The sequence below is a fragment of the Ailuropoda melanoleuca genome, chromosome 7 (genome assembly GCF_002007445.2).
Source record: "Ailuropoda melanoleuca isolate Jingjing chromosome 7, ASM200744v2, whole genome shotgun sequence".
Lineage (NCBI taxonomy): Eukaryota > Metazoa > Chordata > Mammalia > Carnivora > Ursidae > Ailuropoda > Ailuropoda melanoleuca.
The window spans coordinates 49,555,146-49,577,895 of NC_048224.1; the positions used below are offsets into that span (position 1 = coordinate 49,555,146).

At 43.8% G+C, this 22,750-nt stretch overlaps 1 protein-coding gene across 17 annotated transcripts in view; it reads right to left on the reverse strand.

Moving 5' to 3' along the window:
* Nucleotides 1-22,750, reverse strand: part of DENND1A (DENN domain containing 1A) — a 490,265-nt gene that overhangs the window by 195,256 nt on the left and 272,259 nt on the right. For all 17 annotated transcript variants that reach the window (XR_004626573.1, XM_034664472.1, XM_034664473.1 and 14 more), the window contains one exon: nt 6,811-6,856. Coding sequence is in view for 16 of the 17 variants with exons in the window: in XM_034664472.1 (XP_034520363.1) it covers nt 6,811-6,856 (46 nt within the window). In the remaining variant the exon portion in view is untranslated. The remainder of the gene's footprint in view (nt 1-6,810; nt 6,857-22,750) is intronic.

The window sequence follows — 22,750 nt, forward strand, 5'->3', positions numbered from 1 at the left end:
AGGGACAGGGCGAGGCCTGATGAGACGGTGCACAGAGCAGAGGCTCTGGGTCCTCACAAACCCGTCGCAGCAGAGGGACTCGACAGAACTTACTTTACCTGAGCCTCAGCTTCCCCGATTTGCAAATATGGATACCACCCCACCCCCCGCGGCAGGGAGATTCAGAGGAATGCTGGAAAATGAAAATGGGTAAAGTACCTGGCACAGAGTCTGGTACTGTTTAAGGATTCAGAAGGTGTCCCAATCCTCTCCCTTTCTTGCCAAAGCTCTCCCCGGGAGCCTGTGACTAAAACTACCAGGTGGAATTTTTCATGCAAGTATCACCTTCTTATAAAGCAAGAAAGGGATTACTTAGCACTAACAAATCACTCTCACGTGGAATTTCTCAATTCCTCTGAGGATACATATACAAGTCACCACTTACATCTGAATATAATTACAGCTCAGAGTTTTGCATCAATCTCAGCATCAACAAGTGTGAACTACATCTTATTACCATCTACCTGCGGAGTCCTGCGAAGAAGCAGAATGGCACAATGGTAAACAGGAAACACTCTTCTCCACTATGAAATGGTGTAAAAATAAATTCATATATATATAAAAAAAAAAGCGAACAAAGGATTAAAGACTTTCTATGCCGAGGGAAAAGTGAAAAGAAAAAACGAGTTAAAATTGTGCCAACTCATTTGACAGAAATTCGGGTTCTTTGAGATGCAAAGGAAAAAAGGCTATTTTTCTTTTCTGTAAATAAGTAAATCCTGTGATTTTGTGTGAAAGCCCGCTAGTTACACCAGGAGCCTCACTGCAGACACAAATGCTGCTTCTGGCTCCCACAGACCAAAAGGAGCTCTGACTGGGTCCCTGGATGTGGTGGCCAGTGCTGCGCCAAGCACCTGGTGCATCTGCAAAACCAGGCTCCGAATAGCTCCTGACGAGCCTCCCCAGGTAAAGGACAGTGCAAAAGAGAAAGGGATGCTGTGACCTTGGCCGCTGGCCCTCATGTACCTAACACATGCCTCTTGACATTGCAGTGCTGGGAGAGGTGGCGAGGGGCCTGTGAGTCTGGTTTCTGGGTCTCGCTCCCCCTGTTCTTATCACCTGAACTATCACTTAGTACACAATTTAAATTTATATTCTCCAACTGGGCTGCAGAAAGAATATCTAATTCATAAAAAGTACTTGGAAACAGGGAGGAAAAGACAAAATCTAGTAAAAGTGGTGCTTAAACCCTTGAAGAAAGTCATCACCACAAACACCTCTGCCACGGCACGGCAGCAAGGCAGCCATTCAGAAGCTTGGGTTTGGGATGCTAACACATCTGAATTTTATATATATGGTCGTGGTGTGTAATTTACTTAAGAATTACCTTGATCTTTATAAATATCAATTTACTTTATTAACATGGTTAAGCAGTTTCCAAGCATTTTATATGGAAGGACTGTGTTTCTAATGGCCCAGAAGGAGAAGGCCTAACCATGTCCCTCCCCTATTTACACACTTCAATGGCTCTCCATTGCCCTATAAAGTTCAAACTCTTTAACAAGGCTTACAAGGCCCTGGATGGCCTGGCCCTTGCCTGCCTACCTCAGCTCTCCTCTCTCCCTTCAGCTCTGTGCTCCTGTCAGATACTGAATTACTCTTACTTTCTGGAAAACTCTATAGTGTTCATTTTAAGTCTTTGTTGATGCTGTTCCCGCTTTCCCTGGTTTCAGTTTAGGTGGTCCCTTCCTCTCAGAAGCACAGCCCTCAAGGCTAGATGTGGTGTCTGCCCTACCAGACCCATGGCATCCCAAATTCACTGCAATTACTTTCCATTTGTCTGCATCTGCTCCAGACAAAACCGTGTAAAGGCAAGGATTATGTGACATTCGCCATTTCATACAGAACTCCTCACATGATGCAGTGCCTGGGTATGCAGAAGGCTCTCGAAACACTCTTGTAGAAGGGGATGTAGACTGCATGCTTACTACAGGCCAGGCCCTGGGACATGCTGGACACATACAGGACTCCCTTATTTAATCCTTACCACAATCCTAAAAGATGGGTACTAACCCCTATTACAGATGAAGAAAGTAAGATACAGAGAGACAAAGTGTCATGCCTGCAATTCCTACAGCAGGGGAGTGGTCCAGCAAGGGACTGACAGTGCATTCAAATTCTACAGAAGTGCTGCTCTCATCCCTGACATAGTCTCTCTAGCACTGCAAACCAGGAGGCAACAGGGCGAGCACAAACAAGCTTTGTTGACACTTTCCTTCCCCAGGTGATGAGGATGATGAGCCTGGTAAGCTAAGTGTCTCTGAAAGAGAATTCAAAGCCATCAACTTAACAATGTAAACGGCTTTAAGGGCATTGAGGAAATAAAAACAGCAATGGTTGTTGATCTCTGTTGAACTCTGTGTGCAAGGCACCCAATTAGCATTATCTTACTGGATCCTCCACCAGTCCTCTAAGGGAGACATTGCCATTGCCCTCACTTGATACATAAGACAACAGAGGTTAAGAGGTCAATTACTGTTCCCAAGATGGCATAAGCAGGAAGTAGGGGAGCCAGCATCCAGAGCCCACATTCTAACCACTATACTTCACTGCCTCTGTGTATTGCTGGAGCAGCATCTACGCGCTAACCTGAGCCTCTGTCTGGAACTGCGCCAGGGCTATCGCCTTTCCTTCCTCCTTCCTGAGCATTCTGCCACCAGGAATGATACAAACATGATATCTTGCATTCATCCCTCATGTCGCTCTGTGGCCCAGGCACAAAGCATTGTTTGTGAGGCTTGGAAAGGAAAGTCTTCATTTATCAAATAGGAGAAGCACCATCGACCAGATGTGACCTGGCACCTGCTGCCAGCCATGGCACAGAAGAGGGGCAGCAGGAACGTCTCCTGAACTGAACTGAGGTTGAGAGAATGAAAGGAAACAGCCACTGTGTAATCTGGCCACGTTTCGGTACTTCCTAGCTGCCAGCTAACAAGATCATTCTCTCCAAGAAGAAACTAGGTCTATGCCAATAGCCTTGGCTATCCTGCTAACTTACCACTAGCCTCAAATTAATGTTTGCTTAAATGAGAGAAAGAATATAAAAAGGCAGAAGGAGGGGTAATCACGGTCAACTATAAACTTGTCACTTTAGAAGGAAGGCGGACTCTTTAAGGAGACGAGGTTACCATTTAACACACAGCCAGGGCACCCTGGTAGAGCAGAAGACCAGAATGAGGTCTTTTCCCAAAATAACCTTTTTTCAAATGAGAACACTAGGTTATAATTTATATTTCCTTTTGTGCAACAAATTTGAGTGTCATAAAAATGGTTAAAAAGTCTTCCTATGGTAGCTTTTTCTAAACTTTTATGAACATCTGCCACATTCATTTGAAGTTTAAAAAATTCTGGCACATATGCAAAGGCATAATAAGGTGCCTATAGCTTTCAAGAAAAAATAACAAGACAGTCAAAAATAAGCCTTTTGCTGAATTGCCAGTAAGAAAACTAGTGTGCGAGAGGGGATGGGCCTTCCCGAGCTCCTTCCTTAAAGAGCTTTCCTTTGGCCCCAGGTATAGGAGCTCCTCCCCAAGCATTACAGCCCATAGTTACTGGAAGAAATCTCAGGAAAGCATTTCTCTCCCTTGAAGGGTATAATAGAACCAGATAAACCCAATCAAAAGGAATGACTAGAACACTTGGAGGCTGAGCTGAAATTCACTCGAGGAGACAGACTCAATTCCATGATTGGGTAGTTTGTGGCTGCCCAACACACCCAGGAAACATGACTTTGTCTTGAAAGTGGCTTAGCTGGCCTCAAGAACGGGGCGACGACTATTTCTGTTTTTCTTTTAGTGCTGACCACACAGGAGCTCAGCATGGCAAACCTCTCCCCAACATCAAACAGGTCTAAGATTTATCTTGCCTGGTGCTTCCTGAACCTTCTCACTTAAAACCCTTCAGAGGCTGAGGAGAGTAGACTTGCACCCATTCACCTAAATGCAACTGTCTCGGATTTTAACTCCAAAATTTAGGTATATTTTGCACTGCATGTTTTACTACCAAAGGCCTTTTCAAAAATTCCTTATAATCATATAAAAAGTAAAAAAAAAAAAAATTACTCTATCTTTAAGTAAAATTATAGTGCTGGGTTCCCTGGAAACAGTGATGCCTACTGGAGGCCCTAAATGTGTTCCGAATTCCAGTGTTTCAATCCTTTGGAAGGATTTTCAATCCTTCTTTTCAGAAAGCACCTGTTTGGCGTCCTGCTAGGTGCTGAGAACACCCACGAATGAAGCACAATGTTTGTTCTCTAGGAACTCATATTCCTAGAGGTGACAGAGAGGACAGAGAAGCAGACAGCTATCATCCAGAGCAAGAGGGACGGGAAGTGAAAGATGACAACCGGGAGACTTCTGGGAAGAGCTAGAGAAGGGCAGGCTTGGCTGCAGTGGGCAGTAGGTGTGTTTAGAAATCACTGAGAGCGCGGGATAGTGAGAGGACACGAGGCGTGACAGCAGCGGAGACTGAGCAGAATGTGGGGAGGGCAGAGAGAAGTCGGTCGCAGAGGTAAGGGGACCAAGCAGAAGGTACTCCACTAAATGTCGGGACTATGCCATGAATTTCATCTCCATCTTATCCCTCCACAGGCTGGCAAAGGTTTATTAGAACACAGAGGCCTTCATTTTGCTTATCAAACAAATGAGTAAGGCTTCACAAGAATCCAAGAGAGCAAAGAAAAAGGTCAATGAAGGCAGTGAGGAAGGAACAGGGTGAAAGATGGGTCAGAGATGTGGTGGCTACTTAGAAAGAATGAGGAAGAGGAGCACTCAGCTTTTTTTTTTTCGGTGACTTTGCAGGCAGTGGTGCCACTCACAGGGATCCGGAACACGGGAAGGCTGTGTGTGTGTGTGTGTGTGTGTGTGTGTGTGTGTGTGTGTGTGTGTGTATGTGTGTAGATAATGCATTGTTTGGGGAAGTCTGAGTTGGAGCCATCTGTAGTACATTAGGTGACAGTCAACTGGCACTTGAAACTTTGCATCTGAAGTTCACAAAAAGGGACGCCAGTGTTAGAATCACAGCCGAGAGTCACTGCCATTACCGTGGTAGCTGAAGCAAAAGGCCTTACGCAAGATGACTAGAGGGCATGTGGAGAAGAAAAGCGAGCTGAGACTAGAAACGTGGACAATGCTGAAGGTAAAGGCACATGAAAAGGAGTCTGAAAAAGCCTGTGCTGGAACAGTCTGGAAGGCAGGAGGAGGGGCAGGAAAGAGCTGTGGACTCTGACAGACCAAATGGTCTTTAGATTCGTGTTTCAAACTCTGCAACAACTGTCATGAAAGGTCAATGAGAAAAAATTCACTTTTAATTTCTCACACAGGAGCTTTGAATACACCCCTAAACTTGACAAACAAAGGTAAAACACAGAAGAAATCTCTTCAATCTGATCTAAATACACCATCCAAGATAGTCCATAAACTGTGTACTGTATGTGCTCAGGGCTGGGTGATGACAAGGAGGAACTGTTAACAGAATGTAGGAGCCACATGGCCGTCCTGTCAAATTAGAAATTTGAGCAGATTTCTGTGGTCTATTTTGATCAAGATTCTCAATGTCAAACAAACAGGTTTTTCGATAACCAACTTGTTTCATTTTCGTAAGCACAATAGCACAGTGTGCAACAGTTAGTGAAGAAGCAGGTGGTCCTCGTCGACGTGAAATGAAGGGAACAGAAGAAGAGAAGTAGCACTTCCTTTAAGACATGCAAAGCATCATCACAGACGGACATGGCTCTAGATTTTCCCTCTGAGAGCGTATCTCCTGTGCAAAATAGGCAAGCCCCCCACCTCCCACCCCGTTTTGCTCTAGTACAAATTTAAGCTCTCTCTTGAGGAGGGAAAAGCTTAAGGTTCATGTCTACGAACCAATGGCACTTACAAAAGCACAGAAAAGTCCTTTAAAAGAACTGCTATCTAATTGGTACAGCCACGCAGAAAGCAATCTGGCATCAGATTCAGAGCTTTGACCAAGCATTTCTACTTTGGGGGTTCTGTGCTAAGGAAATAAGTCAAAACGCAGAGAAAGCCGTATGTATAAAGATGTTCACTGAAATGCTATTTATGATGGTGAAAAATGATAAACAATCTAAGTGCCCAACAATAATAGGAAAATGGTTACGTTGTGGTATATCCAAACACTGGAATGACAGGCAACAAATTAAAAATTATTATTACTGAGAGTGGATTAAAAACATGTAGAAATCCCATGCCATAATGTTAAGTGAAACAGACATAAAATTATATACACACACACATCAGTTATGCACATTCATACAAAACATATACTCATAGAATATAGACTAGGAGGAAGCATAATGAAATGCTAACAGTAGTTCAATCTGGAATAATGGTACTGGGGATAATTTTAACTTTCTTCTTTATGCTTCCTTATACCACATTCTCTACAATGAAAAACGTAATACTGTTATAGCGATTTAGAATAAATATCATTTTGAAAAGCAAGCAAGTTCCCTTCCCTCGTTCAAACCCTTGAAGAACCCCTTCCTCCTGCCTCTTTGAACCTCACTCCCTCACCCATGAAAATTGACAATCTCCAAGCAAAGTGGAAAAACACTGGAAACCAGAGCCCAGTGGAAAGGGTCTCTGCTGAATGCTCAGCTCTGTGCACCTGGGAGGGGGCTGCGCGTGAAGTGTTGCTTCGACATGCTCCCACGTGCAGAGCTGTGAATCCAGAGACTGTGTCTCTTCCACTGCCACAGAGCAAAACAAAGCTGCAAGTAGAGAGATCTGGGGAGGAAAGGCGCCAACTTACCTCCATTAAACTTAAATGGATTCCTATGAGGTAGGGCATGGGAGCACTGTGAAGAGAAACAGAGACACACAGCTGCTTTAATGTCTGTTGCTTCCGACAGAAAATTACAGATGGTTCACTATTTGGAGAAAAACTGTTTTAATAAACGTATGCACAGTTACATTTCCTTTCACAACAAAAATCCTAATGTGACATTTTGTTCCCAAGCCTAGAAACTTCCGAAGAATTTCAAAATGTGGGCAGCATGAGAAGCAGCATGGGTGGAGGGAAGAGCACCGACCTTGGCGTTAATCCCTCAGTAGAAGTATTGTGACTACACAGCCTCGGTTGCCTTATCTTTGAAATGGGATACTGGAATCAAACTGGCAGCTCGCGATCAGAACGAGAGAGAACACACATCAAGTGATTAGTATAGTTCCTAGCACAAATGGAAACTATTATCGCCACAATTACAACAGAAAAAGCAGTTAACAAGGTTGAGTGGAAGGCATGATGTGTTTCAGCGAAGAATGATTTTTCTTTTTATTTGCTGTTTCCTTCTGCCATCCAGAGATGTGATCTAACCATCCATTCTGACTGACCTAAGCACATAGGGAACTTCGAGCAAGCTTTCCCCCACCAACTGCACACATGCCATCCAATGACACCACAATTCACAAAGCCCCTTTCAACTGCTTCATTCACAGGGAGGAACTGGTTCCCTAAGTCAGTGACCGAGCAGGAGCAGAGAACACAACTCCAAAGCTCTTAAAACCTGGGCATTATGGACTGATTTCCTTTGGTTTCAGGGGAGGGGGAGAGGGAGGGAGGAGGGGGAGAGAGAGAGAGAGAGAGAGAGAGAGAGAGAGAGAGAGCGCGCGCGCATGCTTACACGTGTTCACACAAATTATCATTTATGATGCTACTTACCAATAATAAATGGGCTAAGCATTATATGGGGAACTTCAAATTCACCTTTCCTAATCCACACAACAATGGCACAAGGCAGGCGTTATCCCCATTATACAGAGGAGAGAATAGCCCCAAAGAGCTTAAATCCCTTCTCTAATGCCATAAAACAAAGGAAACAACCAACCTGGGAGGACTCTGGGGTTTCTTCTTCTGGGCCACGCTGACTTCATAACACTGAACCTAAAATCCCTGGGCCCACCTCCCATCAGTGTGTTTCTTGGGGACGGTAGGACAGAGAGATCAAGAAGCAGGAGGAAGAGATGAAGTGGGCAGGTTTTCCCCATGTCTCTCCAATACGTAACACATCCTATGAAAGGTGCAAGAGTATTTTGTGAGCCTAGAGCAAAGATACCTGGCTCTGATCAAGGTGACCAGGCACCCTTCCTCTGGGGCAGCCAGGAGACTGCAAGTGGATCTACAAAGATGGCTTTTCTCGGGAACAGGGTTGGGGAAACCAGAGAGGTAAGAACTGAGAACACAGAGATGTGCTTTCACTTGAATACTAAGGAGTTTAGGCTTTATCCTGAAAGCACTGGATAGGGAACGAAGGTTTTTTAAACATCAGATGTGCACTTTAAAATTGCTCAAACATTTAAAAATAAGAGAGGGCACAATTCCCTCATCACCATTCAACAAATAAAATTCTTCAAGCAAAAATCCTTCCCCAGAATATAAAATGTCCTCCTTACTACAGAGCTCAGCAGTGATATATCTTGGAAGCCTGTAAAACAGACTTGAATATTAGCAGCACAGTTTGGGAACTATTCTTCTAGAAGACTTTTGTATTTGATAATAGCCAAAGAAAGAATTATACACATAACTGCAGTGAAAGTGGAGTTGTCTTGTCTTTGCTTTCTTCTTCTTCCTCTCTCCCTTTTTAAAAAAGGTATCTGCTGTGCACATTCAGCTTCTCTTCGCTTCTAGGGGCAAGGAAATGCCCTCTGATATTTTTTTCGCTTAAACTGTAAACCATTAGTTTAGCTGCCAGCTACACGAATGCGCAAACTTCCCAGTGTGCTGGGCTCTTCTGTCCAAGCTTTTTCCAGTGTACACTGAAATGAATGTGTTTCTAATTAAGTAGCTTCAGGAACACGACAGCTTCAATGTCAAAAATACAAAGTCTGAACCCTGGCAGGAAGTCTTAAGACTGCAAATGTCTCATCTAGTGGAACCTTGCCTAATGTAATGAAAGGAAGCAGGAAGAGTGCAGAATTCCAGAAAAATGGCCACTTATTAATTTGTCCAGAAGCACAGCCTAACACATCGAAGGGAGAAAAACTCCAATCCATAATATTTAACCAAATCTTATCAACTTTTCCAGCTCCTACGTTTAATCATGCAAATGACAAAGGGCGCTATGTTTTAATTAGAATTTCAGAACTGAAATTCCAGCAAATGAGTTAATGTACAGAAAAAGACCATTCAAACAACTGTGAGAAAAAGGTGAAAATAAATACTGCAAAAGTCTCTGTATAACTAAAGGCTCTTACCTGAAAAAGAAATGTTTTCTAGAATTTTAAATATGTAGGTTTTAATGCCATGCCCTTTTGTCCTGCAATAAAAATCAATGATACTCTGAAAGAGAGGAAAAGGAGTCTTGCAGGAGTGACTACAGATGCAAAATGGGACAAAGTGGGACTCACCCTTCAGGTATCATTAGGTAGGCATTTTTTAAAGCCCAATAATTTCCCAAAGAGTAATTATGGCCTATCATAGAAGTGCAATTTCTTAGCCAAGTATTGTTAGGGCTGCAACAGCTCTGTATTTAGAAAATATTGAAAGCACATTTACTCTGAAATCACAGCAGCTCCATGTTTTGTATAAATGCAAATTTAGACAAATACCTTTTACACTGTTATCATTTGCTTCAAAGCCTCAAATACCTCCCTGAATTGACTGCATTTTTGCTCTGCAAAGACACTAATTACAAATTCCAAGTGGGGAGAGGAAAATGGGGGAAAAAAGGAAACCCAGAGTCTTCTTAACATCTCAATGTAGCAAATATGTAACTGGGTAATTCTAGGTGTGTTCTGAAAATTTCTGTTCTCAGTAAACCTCAATAGTTATTGCAGCTACTGACTTGTTTTCTCTGGAAACCTCTTTTCTTTGGTTCTTTATTGTAAAGAGAAATTTGCAGGAGGGGGGATCACATCACCTTAACGCTACTTTTATTTTCACACTTTTCTCATCCAATATTGGCCCACGTTAACAAACATATTTGTATCTTTGAAATTAGAGACTGCATACATATTTTATTGTTTTCTCATTGGCCACATTAGCATCTCTCATATTAGACTACAATCTTTGTGATTAAAGACTGTGTAATATTCCAGCACGTATGGATGTGCCTTAATTTACTGCGCCCTATTTCCAGAGTTAGACGTTAAATTGCTTCCAACTTTTCACTGTAAGTCATGCAATAATGAAAATGAACAACTTCATGGGCATGAATTCCCAATCATGGAATTACTAAATCAAGAGAGCTGGGTTGTTGTTCTTTTGGGTTTTTCTTCCCTTTCCTTTTTTCCTTCCTTCCTTCCTTCCTTCCTTCCTTCCTTCCTTCCTTCCTTCCTTCCTTCCTTTCTTTCTTCCTCCCTCCCTCCCTCCCTCCCTCCCTTTAGTTATTTTTTGGCAAGGTGCTTTCTAAAAAGGGCAGGACCTGCCCCACTGGAAATCCTTCAGGACTGTTGCAAGGGTTGGAGATAACCCACGAAGTGCCTGTTACAGGAACAGCACACGGTAGGCTCAGTAACTCACCATGTCCAGATGAGTTCCCTCCAAGGCCCTGACATGGCTGGTCCCACTGAACGCATTCTCTTAGCACCCAAAGGATGGTTTCTTGTTCCTGCCCTGGTTCTGAAGGACACCTGGCAAAGCCCTGGTGAGGACAGTCGAGACTCCATTATGAGCGTGAGGGGCTTGCTATGCACCGTCCGCCACGTGGGCCGCTGACACCAAGCACACTTTTGCCACTGTTCTACTCACTGAGTTTAGTAGGTTGCTTAACACTTTCTTTGGAAGGCAACTTTACTCTTGGTTTTATATACCACCAAGAATGTAAAGTCCACAAGTAAACTGTAATTTGTTACTTCCTCACCACTTAGAATGACAAAATCTAAAAACCACTTATCACTCTTGAGCATACCTTAAAAGGAAAATACAGCAAAATACATTTGTTTAAGCTATTCCTAAAACACTCCTTCAACATTCGGAGTTTGACCACTCTGCATCATTTTGTGATTCAGTCATCAATGTGCATATTTTCCCAAGGGTATCTCAGTAACAAGACATAATCCAACTTCCTCTAGACGCTACTGTCCTTTATTAGGTCCCCCAAAGAACTTGTTTGTTGCTTCTCAAGTACACAGCAATGCAAATATCTGTTTAACTAATAGCAAATGAACACCATGCTTCTCTGCTCTGGGTGCCTTTCAGCATTCACAGTGACTTTACATTTCAATGCTGATTCCGAGTGAGATTTTGGAGACATTTTAAATGGCAATTAGACACAACATGTGCGGAACCAATAGTGCACATAATTAAAGCGGTGGTCATATTAACAGCTATGACCAAGTTTATACATAGGCAGGCCACAACAACTGCGTCACAACTGCCCTGTGGCCGACAGCAACTGTGGGATGCCATTGTGCATCTCTGAGGAGCGGAATAGAGTATATCTCTATTAGGCCTTTGTTCTCGGGGAATTATTGCACTATCTGACTTCATCAGTTATATTCTGGAAGAGTAAAAACTATTCTTTCTTCTTTCTTCCCTGTGAAGGAAAGAGGGACTGTTGCTGTTGTCAAGGTAGTGACAACATAATGACCTTTACCTGAAAGGTATGTTAAATTTGAATCCTATTAAAGGGAAAGAAGCGTTATAATATTTACCGAGCTACTATAACCCAGCTGCTTTTATGCATTATTTACACATAATTCTCAAGACAACTCTGCAAGGTAGGGCTATTATCCACATTTTCGGACTAGGAAACAGGCTCAGAAAGGTGAAGTAACTTGCCCAAGGTCACACTGCTAGTAAATATGGACGCTGTAATTCAAACCCAGGGCTGTCAGATGGCTGTGCCCATGGCACACGCTCGGTACTTAAGCCAAAAGACATGCTGGTACACCAAGGGGGCTACTCACCCACTCCACCTACGAACTCAGGCCTGCGACGTAGAGAACTTTCTTACAGGTAAGTTCTACGCACGAGCTCATTCCCCTCATGAATGTGGCTCCCGCAGACTTATTAATGGTCTTGCAGCCCCGTTCATTATTACTGCACATTCACAATTTGTTTAATTCCTTTCCCCAGACAACTACAGCCCTCTTAATTATGTTCCCCTGAGGTGAGTGGCTACTAATTGGAAAAGAGTCAGGTGAAATAAAAGAACACGAGCTGCTCAAATACATAAAACACAGCTTCCCAGGACAAAAGGGGAGGAGTGGGGGGAGGACCTGCGGAGAGGTGGGAGGGCCCCACCCCCAGGTGAGCAACACCTCTTTGACCCCAGAAAGGAATTAGCTAAGAGCTGCCCAGGGACTTGGAAGGTCCACTACATGTTGCTTTTCTTTCCCCCATAAAAATGCACAGTCAGCGTTGCAGTTCACACATTGCAGTACCCACTCCACCTCTCAGAGGCACACACCTCCTTAATCACATATCCCGACTGGCAAAGGGGAGCCCCTAAGTTTTCTCAGTTTACTACTTTTAAAGGAAAGGAAACTCTGAAAGAAGTCTTCTTCATTTGAGCTTTTCTTTCTTTTTTTTGGAAAAGAAACTAAAGTATAAACACAGCTTATCCTACACTTTTAGATTCTGCTCTGAAATAAGGAGGCTTGGCATGGGTAAAGGTTAAAGGACAGGAGGTGGGAGAAAGAGCACCAACAAAGACCTCACAGCACATCTTGTCAGAGAGCACTCATAATCATGGTTCTGGTCTCACCGAGGGTGACCAGATGGGTGGCGTACAGGCCAATATCCTGGCTGCTGTGCACAGGGAGTCGGTCCCAGCAGCCACTGTCTACTGCACACCGGACAAGAGACAGCCCTGGGCTAGGGGCTCAACAGGCATTTTCTCAGTGGACCCTCACAAAAGTGTGAGGTAGGCACTACTGCTACCAGCACTGTACAGATGAAGAAATGAAGGTCACGCAGGTCATACAACTCGTCAATGGCAGAACAGACTAGAACCCAAGTCCATTCTGCTGAGCCAAAACGAGAAGACTGTTTCCCAGAAGCCCAGCTGGTGGAAGGAGGAGGGAAAGGAGATGAGGTCGTCCCTAATCTGCTTTCTGAGGGCCGGCCAACAGCTGTGCCAAGTCACAGGCCCCGTCACATCATGTCCAAGCACCCGGCTCCCCGCCTCCCCTCACCATAGGAATCCTCCTGTCCTAAATTTGTCTCTGAGCCCTTCCTCAGACAGTGTCCCTGGGCCCCAACCCCTCCTTCAAGTCCTTTTGAATCTCTGTTGCCCATCAGAGCACCACTTCTCACGGAACCCCAGTGGTTGTGAACACCTCCCTTTTTAGAGGCTTTTGTGTGGGTTGCCCATTTGGCATAAAGCACATGTTCATTTGCACAGTTATTCTAGATTGTCAGTCACAGGAGAACTGAATGGTTTCCTGTTTGCAGAGTCTACCTCGTGCCGAGCACGGAAGAACACCGACAGCGGAGCTGCTACACACTGAGTGTGCACCACACACCAAGGGCCGTGCAGCAGGCTTTAGCCACCTTATCTCATTTAATCCCCAAATAATCCTATTTATACCATCCATTTTATAGATTAAAAAAAGGATTCCCAGAAACCTGCCCATGGTCACAGTTAATGGTGATTCAAGCTCAAATCCTTCTAAGTCTCTTTTACTACTCTTGCTTAATATTCTCTTAACCATTATGCTAACTTAAGAAAAAAAAAACCGAGTCATTTGACAACTGTAACTAAAAAAGAAAACAGCAAGTTGATACTTCATAGAAAACTGTTTGCCTTACTAGCTTAAATGAATTGGTATTTTTTGTTCTAAATAAGATTTAAAGCAATTTAATACAGCAACAAAAGCAGGAAAAGAAATAGGGGCAAAGGGAAAAAAACACAAGCCGAGGTGAATTGGTGCCCTGGTTGTATGCTGTGAGGTTTTTTTGCACACCTGCTGGGAGGGCCACAAATTTGGCTCTGAGCGCTCCAGCTGCCAACACCCAAAGAGGGAAACAGGATTATAACAGGCTTCATGGTGTCCATAGAGAAAAATCAACTATTCAGGAGCCTGAATTTGAAAAAGGCAACTGGGGAGGGAAATGAGAAAACGAACATCTTATGGTATATTTATTACGTGCTCCGTGTCTTCCATATGCTGGTGGGGCAACCAGCAAATATGACTATGTGTCAGGCAACACGTTGGGCTGGGGATAGAGGACAGAGAAAACAATTCCGGTCCCTGCCTGTTCAGAGCTTACAGCTAAGAGCAGACGTGAAATAAGCGTCTTAGTGTATGTGTGTGAACGGAAGCAAAGGAAACATACAAGGTGCTGTGGTGCGGACCTGAGGTGACCTCATTCCATTGTGGCAGCAGTCTTGAAAGCCCGAGCTCCATAATTTACAGAGGCATCTATGGCTCAAACAGGTTAAGTGACTCGACAAAGGTCACAGCTGGTGAGAGGCAGAAAATACGGCTTGAAAAGCAGAAGGGGTACAAATGCCATGAGTTACTCACAATTTTCTTAGGGGAGAAGGTATTTAACTTTGTGCCTGGTTTCCACCCAGCCCTCCCTGATTTATGAGCAATAGCCTGGGATAAGGACCCATAAGAGGACAAGAGCAATTCTAGATTGGGGGAGGAGGCATAGACCGCCCAGCTTCCATGTGTGCCGTCGGGAGCCAGCATACAGAGCTCGCAACTGTGGGGCAGTGGGGACTACACGGGGTCGGGCACTGGAGATGGTTTGCTAATGCAACACATGTCTATCACTACAGCTGAAGCGTGAAGGGGGAGGGGGGGACAGGGGACAGTGCCCTTCTCAGTGTGGGCCCTGTGGCTTCCTGGGGTAACCCTGGATCTTGGGGGGAGATGCCTTCCAGAGCCCCAAGCCCCCAAACCCAACCTAAATGAACACATGAGCTACAAAGATAAGGCCTGGATGAAAACCTGGAAAGGTCAACATCAAAGCCTTAAGTGGTCCGCCCTTTTGTGCCTCCTCAGTCTACCGGAAGGAGACATACTTGGAAAACATCAGGAAGGGCTCCGTGGCTAAGACCACTGTAGCAGGAGAAGTTAATCACAGAGAAAAGGTCAGGAGACAGGGCTCTCTGTTGCCCCAGAGAGTTCAATGAGAACCATAACGGCCAGAGCCAGCTGCAAAGGGAAGTCTCGAGTTGTGAGCCACCAGCCGCCCAGGAGACTCTCACAGAAATGCAGGAATGAATGAGGGGCGAAAGAAATGAGGAAAGGAAGAGAGAGAGAAAAAAAGAGATTATGGATAAATCAAAAGAAAGTAAACCCCTGAAAATGTAAAAATGTCAAAAGAGGGAAGGAGTTCTTTTGTTTTTCTAGGACTAAGATATGTCACATGCCAAGTGCAGAGCATCTAATTACTTCTTAGCCTAGCCTCTCAGTCTTCCAAAATGTTTAAGGGTAAGAACAAACCCATTTTGTTGCGAGATCGCTCTGAGCCTAGCGCTGTGCTGGTGGCTTCATGAACTCTCCCTTGGCCCAACAACTGAGAGGCAGGGATGCTTATCCCGAAAGTCCTACCATGTGGCAAGGGCCGTCAACTGCAGAGGCATGATGGCAATACATGGTCTGTGGCTCCTGCTCTATGGGTGACGAGGAGCACATCTAGAATGTTTTTGCCATAAAGACCACCATACAGTGCTGGAGAAATTCCACGGTTTTCTAAGTATTGGGTCCAACAGGCTCCAGGTCAGGGAGGAATGAGGAATTACATACTGAATGTATCTCAAGAAATGGAAAGCCAGGCCAAGGCTTGGTTGTGTAAGCAGAGGTCAGGGCCAGCTATGCTCCACGCAGGCTGGTCAGAGACCGAGACAAGGGAGGTGAGCTGCGCTGCCCCTTACCCTGTCAGACAGCAGGACTGGGCCTGGCAAGGCGGGACTGGCAGGGCAGGTTCCGATGCTCAGATGTAGATGCAGCAGGAGAGGAGGTGGTGGGCCCACAGGGGGGTAAGCTGCCACCAGGAGAGCCCCCAAAGGGCGGGTTGGTGAGCCGACAACCACCATCCCCAACCGGGGAAGGGCCATTCCCATGGCAGAGGGGCATTATGTCTTCTCTAACCCTGCAAGTCTCTGAACCACTGTGGGCGTGCGATGCTGAGGCTGGACGACAGCTGTCTCGCTGCACACCTAGCATCTGTGCCATCAGGGGCACTTGGAGGGACCAACCACCTACACAGGCTACTCATCTTCACAGAACATTTGCTTTCTGCTATGCTTTTGGAAGGTTAAAAAATGTCTATTTTTAAATAAGGATGAATTACCTTACTAACAATAAAGATTGTATTAAAAATTTAATGGATCTGGAATTAGTGGTGATGGTTGCACAACCTGGTGAATATACAAAAAACCCACAGAATTGTACACTTTTAAAAAGGTCATTAAGTGTTGCAATATATGAATTACATTTGAATCCAAAAAAAATGGAGAACTGGAACCTATAGAATGTACAGTATCAATATAGATTCCTCTAGACTCCACAGCATAGATAATGCAAAGAGCTCCCAGTCTCTTCTCTCTGCCATTTTTCCACCAGGAAGACAGTTTACTCATAAATTGTCCAAAACTTCCTTCAAAGGCTCTTGGCATTCTCAGTCTTGGGTGCTGCTGAAGGAAATGGAAGGGCATTTAAATGTAGTGACTGTCAACACCAAACAAGTTTTTAGATTGCCAGGCTTTTCATGGAAAACATATTTTTAGCTACACTCTTCTGGATGAGGAAACGGGAGGCTGGGAGAGGTGATGTGATTCACCCAAAGACATGTATTCAGTGAGACCAGAGCCAGGATTTGGACCCGAAACTTAACTCGTCTACTACTCAGCTTCTCTGTTTAAACCTCAGGGTCATGTTTAGCCAAATCTTATTGAGGGATTTACCTGGAAATCTAGAATTTCCCTTTGTTCAACCAACACACATCGTACACTTCCTGACCATCCGGCCCACCGCAGACCCAACTTCCCTATTTTTTCTGTTGGAAACTGAAATCCTGGTCCTTATCCTCTCCTACTGCTCCCAAAGGAGCTCCTGTCGCTGTGGTTCCACCCCCTGAGCACTGGACCTGGTCCCTTCCTGCTTCTTAGCTGAAAAAAAACTGTGCTCCTATTCTTGCCTGGACACCTGAATTCTTTTGTGAAGGAGTGTTTTGTCAGTTCCAGAACCATCTATAAATAAGCTCCTACCTTCCTGTGCCCAATGCCAGGGATATAGGAGGCACTCATAAATACTTGCTACAAAATGGAAATGACAGCTTTTGCTCACTTGGAATTCAATCTTTAACAAAACCTACATAGCCCAGACTTCAGTATATACAGGAGAATTTTAGCCACACCCGTCTACCTAATCTACTTCCATTTTACCTGGGTGTTGTGTATTTCAACTGGATTTTGCTGGGTCATTTATATATATTTGCATTAATAGACTATAAATAAATATATATGTAGTTATTAATTATAAAAATAGCACCTACTATTTATGGAACACCTGTTTTGTGTCAGTAGTAATTACTATTCATGTCTGACAGAAGAGAAAGGAGGCTCAGAGAGGTTCAGTGACCTCAAAGCTAGTAAATGGGGAAGCCAGAACCAAAGCCAGGTTTTTCTGTTTCCACCACACCACCCTTCATTGATTTCTATTTCTGTCACTAAGAATATCAACAATCTCACTAACTTTAGCATCAACTGTTTCCCTATGCAAAATCTCATGGCATCGATGAAGAGACAGATTGGACTGGACCCAGCTCTAGTCATCTGGAAGTCACTTCATAGCTGTGTCCAGACTGATGCCCCTTCACCACATGATCAGGCCCATTTCAGCCTGCTGGCTAAAAATTCTACATGGAATACATGATGCAGATTCAGAACCCAACAGGCAGCATGGATAAAGAACCTAGAACTATTATCTCTCACACAGAATCTGAGCATGCCCACGCTGGTGGAAGAATGATTTCCAGAGTCAGGAGATACAATGCATTTTACAAAGACACCTGCAAAATTCAAACCTTAATTGTTCACACAGGATATAATTTTTGGTTCAACCATGTCAAGAGCATCAGAAGTTAGCTACTGACTCGGCTCTTGATCGGCTGGCCTCTGGGGGACAACATGAACTTGCCCTGATCTGCTCTGGAAATATTTTGTCACAAAGGCATGTTAACAAGTGTCCAGAATAACCCAAATATACAATTCAATTTGGGAGCTGACTTGTAGTCCTTATTTAGGACTACTTTTGAAAGAGTAAGGCAGAAAAAGGAATTTACACGGGAAATACCATATGGTTTCTGCTGGGACCTTTTATTAGCAACATTTAATTAGCATAGTGCCCGGTACATAGTAAGTGCTCTACAAATATTTTCTGAATGAAAAACATAAGACTATAATTAGCAAGTCACCAAGAAGCCTACATGAAAAATTTTTCACAGAATCTTGGTGATGGGTACAACTTTTTCTCTAAAACTCTGGAAGATATTAGTAAGGAAAGCTGTAATATCCAATGGCCTTACATTTCAAGTGCAGGCTTTACCATTTCTTAGCTGTGTGACAGTGGTTTAAGTCACTAAACCTCCCTGAGCTTCGATTTCCTAATCCATACAATGGAGCTAATTAAGAATTATTATTTATGGCTTGATTTTGAAGATCTACAATAATGTTTATAAAGAGTGTGACACACACACTACTCAATAGATGGTGATTATTACAATGAAGGGAAATGCAGCAAGTTAATCCCTTCGTCCCAGAAATGGGAAGGCCCTCCCGACACTGGCCAAGGTCAGGGCTGCCGTCAGCCAAGGTAGGGAACATTCTCATTTTCACTTTCAGAGTCAAGAAAATGGTACAGATCTAAAGTAGAAAGGAACCAGCAGCACATGTTTTTAAATATTCATAAGGGCTGGAAATGTCTTACTCCTTTCGTTTTCTCTGCCATCTGCTTTTGTTTCTTTTCTTTTCATTCTTATGCCACAGCTGCAAATGAAAACAACCATACAATAACTCAAGTTAAATAAAAAAAAAATCAAAATAAAAACAATCTGAGGGGTAAAAAGAAAAGATGAATTATAAAGTTTTCCCCTGAGCTTACAGAGCAGCAGAAGTAAGAATGCTTGATGTGAGTTAAACCTTCTGGAAACCAAAATCCATGTCCCATGTTTATAATAACCATGATAAGAGCAACCACCATTTCCTACATGGCCCCTCTGTGCTACCTGATGACCAGTATCTCTAATTCTAAAGCCACTCTTCAAAGTAGGTAAATTAAACCCACTTTACAGAAAAAAATACTGCAAGGCAAAGAGACAAAATAGATTTTTAATGGTGACACAGGTAATAAGAGATGAAATTGAGATTTGAATCCAGGTCTGTCTGAATCCAAAGCCCAGGCACTTTCTCTAACACTCTCTCCAAAAATGGGAAGGGATTTGAAATTTTTAATTTGGGAAATATTTAGGGCAGACCATTTGTACTAAACTGATTTATTCAGATAATTAAAATCTGTGATTATACCTCTAATTAAAGTTAACTCAGATAATTGGTTGCTGTATTTGTGAATGTGCAATTAGAGTCTTCCACATAATTGCGGGGTTTTCAGCATCATACTTTCCATTTATTCACCGCATCCCAGAGCTTTGCTCTACTGGCCTCTGTTCTACCCAAGGCTGCATTATAGCTCTTGGCGTCTCTGGGCCCAAGGACCACGACTTGTGATACCAACAGCAGGATCTGGACTCAGCCCCATTTAACATGTCTTTGTCCAGAAGTCAATGAACACCTCATCTTCAAGTGCAATGTAAAAAGCTCTCACAGCCTACACTGTTGTCCTGAAAACCCCTAGCAGCATGTACCTGAAGAAAAACTGGCAGCAGTGGTCCTCATGTGTTAATTACACTTTCGAAGTCTATTATGCATAGAAAGGGCACCTGCTGGCAGTGAAAATGACTAGAATCTGCCCTTCCTGTGCAGTGAGTAAATTGAGAGTTCATTTCTACAGGAGATAATAGTTTTCAGATTCCATTTCGTGTATCCCCTGCATGGGGACGTACTTAACATTTAAATCATCTGCAGAGGAACAAACCTCCTTCAAATTTACATGTTTCAAGCTCCTAGCACTTTACTTAAAATGCTAGTTATCCCTGCTGGCTCTTACCACCAAGGATTAAACCCAACAGTGGTGAAAGTCACCGAGCACAATAGAATAAAGTTATTAGCATTGACTCAAATTTCATGACATTTGTAGTTTCTGACCAAAGCAGTTGGTAGCAGGCTAAAGGTGATCAAATCAAGCCTTGAATGGAAGATCTGTTTTTTCTCTTGGGGTCTTTTATTACCACATTCTTAACATCTTGTAGTTAATAAACAGATACCAATCCCTGCTGGCCTGTAATCATCCTTTGGTCAAATGTCAAAAAACTTCTTTAGTGAGAACATGAGACCAGGTGAGGGACTGCTATCATATACACAGGAACCTCCAAGACGGAGCCTAATCACAAAACCCACTCAGGCTCTGAAAAACACAAGTCTTAGCTCTGATTTTTTTGGAGTGGAAGTTGGGGTTGACAAGGGCTTAGTAGCCTTCATTGTCAAGTCTTCCCTTCTAAGTCTACCCGCCAGCATCATCACGCTCAGCCAAGCTGGTGACACAGCTCAAGAGAGGGCTGGTATTAGAAAGGAAGTTAGAGGACCTCGGATCACCTTCCACGGGAAAGAGCAACACAGCCAATAAATCCTTTAAGCAAACAAGAAAGGAGGGGTGCAAAGAACAACTGGCTAGAATACTGATTTTTTTTAAAGTGAAACTTTTCAAGTATAGAAACCATACCTTTTCATTGTAGAAACAGAATAACACAAAACAAAATAAAAATCACACCGAGTTCCTCTCCCTCCTCCCCATCACAAATCCCTGCTAACACCATGGTGTGTTTCCTCTTAGATCTCTGCCTGTGTGTGTGTGTGTGTGTGTGTGCCTACATATATACATATAGATACATCTACATATGTATACACACATCTACACACACATTTTTGTGTTTCATAGACACATGTAATGTTTGTTTTTATAAAAACAGAATCATATAGTACATGGCATCTATACTGGAACAAGTTACTAAACCTCTTGGGGCCTTGGTTTCCCAAGCTGTGAAATGGAGCTAATAATACCTGCCTCGCAGGGTTGCTAGAAGAATTAAGTGAGATCACAGACTGGGGCATAGGAGATGTTCAACACTGGCAGCTACTGTTACCACTGTAACTGACAAAGCCTTTTTCTCTGCACAGTTCTGGGAATGTAAGCTGCTAGTTCTAAGCCGGCTTTTTAGCAATTTAGCAACCAAAGCTTTCGAAATAATAGTAAAATAAAGTTGTACTATTTAGGAGGCAGAGGAAATACAATGCCTCTGCCAGGTCCTACCAATACCTGCACACAGAAGCCCATTTGTGCTCCCATCTGAAGCTCAGCATCAAGACACACAGGTGAGTCTCCTCCAGGGAGAACTCTTTCCTCTTACAGCACATGTCTGGGGCGAGGTGTGCAGGGGGGTGTCTCTCTGTGGGGGGATCAGAGACATGTGTGCAGGGAAGGGACCTGTGTCAGAGTGTGTGTGTGTGTGTGTGTGTGTGTGTGTGTGTGTGTGTGTGTGTGTGTGTATGGGGGCCACGTGTCTGGGTGGCGGTAGATGCCTATGAGAGTGTTCTACATTGGAGGAGGGGGGCGGCAGAAGGCTTCCATGTGCTAAGGGGACTGTGTGAGTCTGTCTTAGGAACATTATGCCCCCCTTTCTACATTTTCCATCTATTCCTCTCACTATCCTACTCCACCTTTGTCCTCTTTCCCCCCTCACTCCCCTATATCTTTCTTCCTGTCTGAATGTCAGTGTCCTCTTCCGCCCAGCCCCCCAGTCTTTCATTCAAACAACAAACACTACTGGATAGCAAACACAGTCCTCTCCTTTGAGACACATGGCAGTATGGAAAAAACCAAGACAGTTGGTTTAGGACCTCAAAAGGAAGCAACAAGGGGCGCCTGGGTGGCACAGCGGTTAAGCGTCTGCCTTCGGCTCAGGGCGTGATCCCGGCGTTATGGGATCGAGCCCCACATCAGGTTCCTCTGCTATGAGCCTGCTTCTTCCTCTCCCACTCCCCCTGCTTGTGTTCCCTCTCTCGCTGGCTGTCTCTATCTCTGTCGAATAAAAATAAAATCTTTAAAAAAAAAAAAAAAAAGGAAGCAACAAGTCTAAGCAGAGAAATAGCCCCTTAATTTCATAAGAAGTGGGAGAAAGGCACAGATAAAAACAGCTACCTGATAAGAAAGATATATGACTGAGAGAGAAATGAGCCGATTCACCTAGTGCTATGCACTGGAGAGGGCCACTGATGGCCCTGTGCTACATCTTGGTTGTACACATGGCTTCTTGGGATGAGAGTGAGCCCAACACATTCAAATTAGGAGTCCCGAAGAATACATTTAGGCTCCCAGGACAATCCAGCTACTTCAGTGAACCCTTTCAGTGACAGGACTGCAAAATGGGCCGGAAGAACCCAGCAAAAATTATGACTGACCTGATGGTGTATGTCCTAAAATCATCTGTTTTTAAGTGACAGGGCTGTGACCCCTCAATGGGTCACTTTCTCCTGAAGCTCTTAATTTCTGGCAGGCAGTACCTTTTCCTACATACATACAGTGCTCCCTTATCAACGTCTGCTGACTTGAGCTGTCTGGAGACAATGTCTTTAATCACATTATGCTGGAGAAAGAAATTATTCAGAAGGAAAAGAGAT